General features: G+C 45.8%; 1 protein-coding gene across 2 annotated transcripts in view; it reads right to left on the bottom strand.

Annotated features, from left to right (window-relative positions):
* Positions 1-3,330: 3,330 nt before the first annotated feature.
* Positions 3,331-8,973, bottom strand: part of Nsf (N-ethylmaleimide sensitive factor, vesicle fusing ATPase) — a 132,378-nt gene continuing 126,735 nt past the window's right edge. For both annotated transcript variants that reach the window (XM_028780624.1, XM_028780625.1), the window contains exons 19-21: positions 8,124-8,237; positions 5,272-5,327; positions 3,331-4,843 (exon numbers count right to left, since the gene is read on the bottom strand). In XM_028780624.1, coding sequence (XP_028636457.1) covers positions 4,822-4,843; positions 5,272-5,327; positions 8,124-8,237 — 192 coding nt within the window. In that variant the 3' untranslated portion in view covers positions 3,331-4,821. The remainder of the gene's footprint in view (positions 4,844-5,271; positions 5,328-8,123; positions 8,238-8,973) is intronic.

An 8,973-nucleotide genomic window follows, 5' to 3' on the forward strand; every position in this document is an offset into this window, starting at 1 on the left:
GAAGAGGTCGGTAGGTAGGTTGACCAGATGGTGTTCTGCCTGTGCTCTGGGCCAAATGACAACAGAGTTGTAAGTTGGTTCAGTTAGGACTTGCTGGGCAGTGCTCTGGGAAGAGCACTCTCTCCTTGGCCTGGAGTTTCAGTGACTCACCTTGCCGGTCCTCCTGACGCTGTGCTGTAACTTAGTTTTATGATGATGGGTGGTGGTCCTTCAGTTCTCAGACCTACCTACAAAACTCCCTCCAGCGTTTCTGGCACATTGCTTCAGAGGATAGATGGCTAAAGGGTTTTTTCTTTCTTCTGGTCTACTACTATTAGAGATAATGTATTCACATTGATCACAGGAAAATGAAGCAGTCTGCTTCTGAGGTGGAGATTGCCATTACGAGATGCCTACCTAGCCTTATGGCCCTTGGTTGAGAACAAGTGCCTGAGCTTCCATTTGGTGCATCTTTTGCCCCTAGAAATTATTTTCCACCTGTGTGAAGCCCCTTGAGGGTAGAGGCAGGGCTCCCGGCTTAAGTGCTGGCCATCTTTATTTCTTTTTTTCCTTGAGGTGAATACTCTTTTCTCCTAGCATGTTTTTTTTTGTTTTGTTTTTTAACTGTATAAAATACATATATGGTCCCTATCATACTTACCAAGGCCACTTATCTCCTATAATCATTGTATTCCGTTAAGGAGAATACAGTTTATAGCTGTGCTTGAACATTAGCTAGAAACTGCATAGAGCAAGTTTCAAGTTGTGCATAAGTGGTGTGTGCCTTTAATTTGAGCATCTGGGAGGCAGAGACAGGTAGATCTCTCTGTTCTAGGCAGCCAGTGCTACACAGTGAGACTTAGTGAGTCTTAACAAAGTTTTGAGGATAATTTGAGAGAAGATAAAGGGACAATATGGTGCGGTTTTATTGAAAGCAGCATTATTCTAAAGCAGGCTGTGGGTTTGTGGATGGGCACAAAGACGGAAAGGAGCTGAGGAGAAAGGCAGCATGGGAAACTAGGTGAGGTTGTTCTGGGTGGAGTGCTGGTCGACCTTCGTGGTGCTGGGCATAACAGCATGTAGCATGAGTGGTGGGTCTACACTCAGGAAGTGAGTTCAGCAAAAAGTGACGTTCCATTGCCTTGCCTGGCTTAACAGAATTTGGGAGGCAAACAGCTATCTCACCAGTAATCAATCACCAACTGCTCATTATGGAGACTGTGCTGGAGAATCATAAACGCATGTCATTACAATTTCTTATTTGGACATAGTCACACTCTGTAGTCCCGACTATCTTGGAAGCATGTAGAACAGGCTGGCCTTAACCTTGTGCTGATCCTCCTGCCTCTCCATCTGGGATTAGAGGTGTGCACCACCACACCTCATCCTCCTTGCAAATCCATCCTCCCTGTCTTGGGACTTCTACAGATCATGGGTGTTATCCAGGCTTCCTGATGCTCTGGCGTCTCACACTCAGACCCCCCTGGGCTGGCACTGGGACTCCACCTCAGCAGTTGCCAGCAAATGAGTGGCTTTCATCTTGCAATAACTTCTAAAATTTAAATGCTGCTTTTGAACTCTTAACAAACCTTGCCTGGCCGGTCACTTATTTGAAGGCGGCCGCTCAGTCGCCAGGCGAGCAAACTGAAGTCCTGGCCTTGCCTTCTGTGTTTGGTCAGGTGGATATTTATAGCTGACTCCTATTCGGCAGGCCTGTTGACCAGGCTTTGATTATTAATTGATAGCTGAATCTCCTCCATGATTCTGTGACATACAGTGAAAATGTAAAGGTTGCTCACTGTAATTTTAGGCTATGAAAAGACAGCCTTAAAATATATCTTAGATTCCAACTACAGTTATGCGTGTTTTTGGATAGTACATGAAAAATTAAAAAAAAAAAACCCTCAAAAGACAAACGTGTAGTAAGGAAAAAAATGAACTCCTCTTTGAAGATTTAGTGTTTCTTGGTAGTCAGGAGTGGTTTGTCAGAGTCCCCCATGCTGTTCACTGGGCCATGCTATGGGTTGAAGGTAGGAAGGCCTTTGGGGCTCCTCCCAGAACTGGGTGGAGCAACTGTTGTCCCCCAAATTGCTGGAGAGGCCTCTTCTCTACACAGCATCCATTTCTGGGCTTACTGGTACCAAGGACTGGAGCTCTGGCATCTGGTATCTGAGAGATACAGAAGGTACGAAGAACACCGAAGCGAGGCACAGAAAGACATCTGAGTGCAGGAGTCTCCAGTCTCCGTGTTTCAGAGGAGTCACTGTACTGAGAAGCGGCTTCCATACGGCTCCTGACCAACCTAGTTCAGTCTTTTTAAGGTAAAATAAGAATCAAACTTGAATATGAAGATTCTTGTATGTTAGCATATGCTAATGAACTTTTGAGTTTTTTTTTTTTTGGTTTTGGAGATAGGGTTTCTTTGTGTAACTCTGGCTGGCTGTAGACCAGGTTGGCCTTGAACTCACAAAAGATCCACTTGCCTCTATCTCCAGAGTGCTGAGATTAAAGGGGAGTGCCACCGCTGCCCATTGAACTTTTTTTTTTTTTTTTTTTTGAGACAGGGTTTCTCTGTGTAGCCCTGGCTGTCCTAGAACTCACTCTGTAGACCAGGTTGGCCTCAAACTCAGAAATTTACCTGCCTCTGTCTCCCAAGTACTGGGATTAAAGGTGTCTGACACCACTGCCCGGCCCACTGAACTTTTTAAATCTTTTTTGTTGTTGTTTTTGAGACAGAGTCTCTCTAAATTAATGCTTCTCAACCTTCCTAACGCTGTGACCCTTTAATACAGTTCCACCTGTCATAGTGACCTCCAACCATAAAATCATTTTTGTTGCTATTTCATAACTAATTTTGCTCCTGATATGAATTGTAAGGGAAACACCTGTGTTTTCTGATGCTTAGGTGACCCCCAGAGGGCTCTTGACCTGTAGGTTGAGAACTATTGTTCTACAGAGTCCTGGGGCTCACTATGTAGACCAGGCTGGCCTCGAACTCATAGATCTGCCTCCCTCTGCCTCCCGAGTGTTGGGATTAAAGGCATGTGCTGTCAGCCTAAAATTTACTTTATGTGCTTTGCTTGCACATGTGTGTGTGTGTGCCATGTGAGTTACAGTTGCACACTGCCATGCTGCTATGTGAATTCTGGGAATCAAACTGGGTCCTCTGGAAGAGCAGGAAGAGCTCTTACCTACTGAGCCGTCTCTCCAGCCTCCTTAATGTTTTTCAAAAGAGATTTAAAAAAAAAAAACTCCAATGTTGTAGCAAAACAACGAGGGGTTTCTCTTCTGATCCCCACTTCATGTCAGTGCTCGGTGCTGCTCCATATAAAATACCGGTCTATGCAACACTTCAAGTATACTTACTCTTTATTGCATTCCTTCAATTTCCATTACACAATATAATATTTATCTTTTCAATATAATTTTGGACAAAAACACAAGACATTAACTTCGTTGAACGAGAAACATAAATGAACCTGTGTACGACTTTGTTGGGAGTTGGAAGGCAGGACCGCAGACAACAGGGACCACGGGTGACGGATGGGGACCACGGTACTGGCCACGGGAATCACAGTTTCACAACACAATCCACTCTTTCAAAGCCACAAAATAAGCCAGGGATGAAAACCCCAAACAAGGTATACAGACGGCAAGATTAGGAGATGATTTGCCTTCTACTGTGGGGACAGTGTCGGAGTCACGCTCAGGTGCCCCTGTGGCAGCAGGCCCAGGAGCAAGTCTCCTGGGCGGCTTCTGACAGCCGTCTTTGTGTTTTACGCAGCAGGGGGAGAGTGACCTGCTCCCTAAGACTCCTCCCACGAAAGACGACCTAATTAAATCCCTTCTAGCCCACTGATTAGGCAAACCACCCTCCAAAGGGCTCAGTGAGCTCCTCCTCTTTTGGGAAGAGGTGTGTTGAGTGCGCTGGAATGGATATTCGAGGACCGAGGAGAGGACTAGGGGGTGGCTTGCTCTGCTAGAGAGTAGTCTTTTATTTACGTGCTTTAGACATTACAGGTCACTTGAGATACAAGGAGGATGAATTATGAGTCGTCAGGCTGAGGGAATAGAAGACTATGGCACTAAGAGGCCTCTAACATCATCCTCAGGAACTGACCCACTTAGAGCTGGACGCTAATTAGAATTGAGAGGCTTGTAAATTATTTTAATATTTTTTTCTGTTTAGGGATGTACAGATTTCCATATGTATCTTTCATAAGGTTTTAACAGCATCTACCAAGTGGTAATGATTAGCATATCTCTTACCACAGAGCAAATTAATTACACCCAGGGCATATCAGAGCCACCACAGGAATGATCTGACTTCCGATTAGAAAAGCTCTCCTGATTGCAACTTGGAAATATCTCTGAAAATGATTGAGAACAGCATCTTGGATATTCAAAAGCCTGCTTCTTTAGGCAAAGATAATAAGCCGTTCTGTGGGATACACGCTGTTAGCACGGGGAAGTGCTAAGTGAATCCCTTAGAACCTCTGCCTGTGCTCTTGGTCATGGGTAGAAGCCCACCTTCGGGTAGGTCAAGTGTTTTCTGAGGGTGGGCATGGCAGGGGCAGAGAGTGGGGCGTGGGCAGTATGCATGGGTGTGGCATGCCTCCCACGAGAGCAGGAATCATCTTAGCTAGCATGGGAGGGAAGCACAGCAGTCCAGGGAACACTAGGACATCTCAGAAGCACGAGGGAGTTTACTGCACTAGCCATGCAGAGCAAGTGTGTTGAGGGCGGTGGAGACTTCACTTAGTCCAGAGTATGAGGAGTGACGATCCCAGGCCATCTTCACCTTGGTCGCTTCCCTTGATCACTGTTGTAAACAGTCCATTTTCAATCAAAGTCCAGGGGACTACTGCAAAAGAAATCCCACACACAAAACTATAAGCTCTGTAAAAAAGTGAAAATCCTATTCACCAAGAGGTCACTAGCAGCTTTGTCTTTTCTCTGTATTTTTCACCATTCATTTGCTATTTGATGGGCACTTTCTAAAGAAAATGGTCACAGTTCCATGCACTTAAGAGCAGGTTCCAGTAAATAATGGACCATCAAGTTTTCCCTGGGCTGTGACAAGGAAGCCGCGTGAAGCCAAGGAGAGCAGACCAATAGAACAGCCTGCTTCCTTGCTCGGTCCCTCAGATCGACAACACAGGAAAAGGCTCATCTGTGGAAACGAGGTTATGCAGTAAGGGAGCCATCAGCAGACTCATACGCACTGCACTGTATCGATGCTCAGGGGAGGGCTTGGGACCTCGAAGACGGGTGAACGCCGGGTATACTTACGCGCCTTCTTCTCTCAGGAGGGCCAAGAATTTCCTCACACGGTACTCAGGATCCATCTAAAAAGCATCAGAAGAAACAAATCAGACACTCGATGCTGCTTCTTACAAAGACATGCTTCCACCACACCAGGGAGATGCTTGGTCACGTGCTTCCAGCACCACGCAGAAGTTCTGTCACCTACTCCCTAGCTGCTGTTTGGAAGCATAATAAAGCAAGTTATATTATTCAGAAGCCAGTGGAACTTCCCAACATGGAGAAGCCACTGGTCATTCTCAGGTACCTCAGTCAAGTACTCCCTTGGGTGTGTTGGTGTGAGGAGGAAAAACACACCAGAGGTGTCACAGAGGGGTCCAGACATGCCTGGGTGTAATCAGGGTGCTATGAATCATGGGAGTTCAAATGCTAAAATTCATGTGTCTTATTGAAGGAGGAGGATAGAACTTAAAGAAAACAATTTGGGGTTGATTAAGTGACCAAAATACAGTTATGATATTCATACACTCAACGAGCTAGCTTTCTTAGTTCAGTGCCCCTTTGGGACTGGTAGAGATGCTGCCACACCTAAGACAGCAAAAAGTGCTGTTGGGCTCTGTTCTCAGTACACCTGGCCTCTGGTTGCCAGAGAGCCACAGACTCAAGACACGGTGGTGGGGTTTGATCCTGGTGCCGGTCCAAGTCATTACTACTAATTATCTCTCCTAGCTGTCATTTTGTATCCAAGTTAGTTCACTTACTACAAAGTGTATCATATTCTTCCTGGCCTGACTAGGATGTGTGGTGATCTGGAAAAGGCTCATCATAAACATCTTTAATTACTTAGTATGAATTTTTATTGTAAGAAACACCTCACTTTTAAAGCATGTTGTAGGGCAGAAGTCTGTTGGCAAGAGGGAACTCCCTGCCCTCTAGGAGCGGAGCGGCCTGCAACTGCTCCACTGTGTGCAGCTGTGGGTGAGCGAGGGCACAATCAAAGTCCCTCCAACACTCTGGAAAAGATATTCTTCTCTCCCGTCCCAGCCAAACATGGAACATAAGTTTCAAATGTATCAAAGTTAAGGGGTCAGACTACAAAGAACTAAGAAAAAGTGTGAACAACTAACAAAAGAGCCTTTTTTTTCTTCTTTGGGACTAGAATTACACAGGAATCAATTGTCAACGCTTTTTCTAAAAAATGGAACTGGCTGGAGCTCGCTGGAGTCAGTACATGCAGGTCTTCGCCCATTAACTATATTTAATATGTGTGAGGAACGACTTACTGACTTGCCTGTAGCTATGGAATTAAAAGTCAAGAGAAAAGGGAGGAAAAAAGTAACCTAGATAAATGACTTTATTCCCTCAGGTGACATCCAGTCAGAGCAGATCCTTAACACCGAGCAAGTTTTAACAAAATCGGGTACGGCGAGCAGAGCGAGCATGGCTTCCATGCTGCTGAACTGCATGTCTCTCTACTCAGGCTCTGCCTCTGCTCCGGAGGCAGATCTAAGGAGAAGTCACTCAGCTGCTCGGAATCCATTTGCCATGAAGGGGGTCAAACTCCAGGCCTATGAAGTGTCAGTCGCTCAAGATTAGGCCGAGCACCGCACTCACTTTCTCCCACACACAGAAGAAGTATTAACTGATCACGGCACTGCAGGCATCAAAGGAAGAGGAGGCAGGGGGTGGGGAGGGAAACTCGCATAGTTTCTTCTATGCAATTATTTTAAAAGATTGTACTGAAACTGGAAAAAGAAGGGCAGAGCTGACTTCTGACAGATTTATCTTTTTTCGGGGATGGAGCCAATACACCTGTATGTATGCCTTCCGCAGGGAAAAGCCAGAGCAGGGTGCACTCAGACTAAGACAAGAATTTACTGCTCATAATGGAAAGTATATAAACTGACTTAAAGACAGTTAGTGGAAGCTTGGGAAACTTTTGGTTTCTGAAAAACCACAATTCAATTTTAAGTTGAGTTTATCAGAGAGACTGGAGACAATTCTCTCCATACTTCTTATTTATTGGCCTAAGAGCTTCCTTCAGATGGGAAGCTGGGGAACCCCACTGCTCACACTGGATGGGCAGGGCTTCACTGTGAGGCACCTCCTCAGGTCTGGAGATGGCTCACTCCTCATTCACTCACTTCCCCTTTCTTTGAGTGAAATGTACTGAGCTCTCTAATATGTGCTGAGCTGGTCCAGGGGCCGTCAACAGTGGGTGGCAGCCCAGGGGTCTGAACACACAGGCCTTAGTCTACACAAGCATATTATGTACACATGTGTACACAAGCATATTATGTACACGTGTGTGCACTCCTTCAGGCTCACAGAGGCAACCAGGCATGGTGAACCAGGCATGGTGGTGTAAGCCTTTAGTTCTAGCGCTTGGGAGGCAGAGGCAGGATGATCTCTGAGTTTGAGGTTAGCCTGGTCTGTATGAAGAGCTCCAGGACAGCCAGGGGGACACAGAGAAACCCATCTGGAGAAACTAAAAACCTTGTAGGAGTTCAGTGAGGGGAAGCGCAGAGCCATGTCTGACCTGTACAAGTCACCATACCTGCCCTTCCACATCTCACAGACCTCCCTCATGTGCTGACCCTGATGGCAGTGCCTCGGTAGCGAGTGTGAGATCAGGGCTGATTCACCGACAGCTTGCAGACATGGCAGTGGTAGTTTTAAAATCGATCTTTGAAGCCCTTTCTAATTTTGAGACCTAATGACTCTGTACGTTAAGATTTAAAGTCACGCTCTGTTCTTCTCATCTATTTCTGAAGAGAAAGAGGAGAACACGGGTGGCTCCTTAGCCCTGGGAGGGGAAAGCAGGGCCTCCTGGTGTGCTACCGCTGTTCCTGTGAGTCACAGAGAAGGGATCGCCTTACCTGCAGGGACATCTCAATCAACATTAGTAACTTCTTGATTCCTATCCAGACTTTCTTTCCTTTGACTTGCTGAGCAATTGTGGTGCGTTCCTTATCTTTGAAGTTGCCCAAAAGCTATAAAAGCAATAAACAACAATTAGACACTTTTACAGTGTGCACACCAACATCCACCCTTAAGCGAACAGTGGGAGGAGCTACCCTGACTGGGATGAATTGATCCACCTGGTCCTGTATGACCATAAAAGGCAAGGTCTTATTCTGTAGCTCAGACTAGCCTGGAACTCAAGGTAATCCTCCTGTCTCAGCCTCCCTGGTGCTGAGACTACATCATCTAGAAGAGATAAATCTGTTTTTCTAGGGACTGCCACTAAACTGAGAGACACGATTATTGGGGGAAACCAGCTCTACTCTATGATAAATACAAGTTAAACGTGTTAGCCTCCCTTCCTAGGCACAATTCACACGTGTCAAAGTAGACTGACTTTTCTCTTTCCCACCCCAGCTACAACAGGATGATCAACAGGTGACCCAGAAACACTTCTCATACTGTTGGCTCCTGTTCTGTTGGGAGCACACCACAAAGCAGCTCTAAAGTTGTGGGGCCTTTAAGCATGCAGCCTCCCTGACTCGACCACACTGACTAACTGACATCACCTTTTCCATCAGGTCCCATCTAGCCGTCTGTGCACGTTAATATTAATCAAGACTCACCCAAAGACTCACTTTTTGTAATTAAAGGCTTTATCATCATCTTCAAAAAAACTAAGGAGACATTTCTACATTATAAAGTTGTGAGGTTTGCCCTCTCTCTCTCTCTCTCTCTCTCTCTCTCTCTCTCTCTCTCTCTCTC

This window comes from Grammomys surdaster, unplaced genomic scaffold, assembly GCF_004785775.1.
Source record: "Grammomys surdaster isolate TR1022 unplaced genomic scaffold, NIH_TR_1.0 371, whole genome shotgun sequence".
NCBI classification, from domain to species: domain Eukaryota; kingdom Metazoa; phylum Chordata; class Mammalia; order Rodentia; family Muridae; genus Grammomys; species Grammomys surdaster.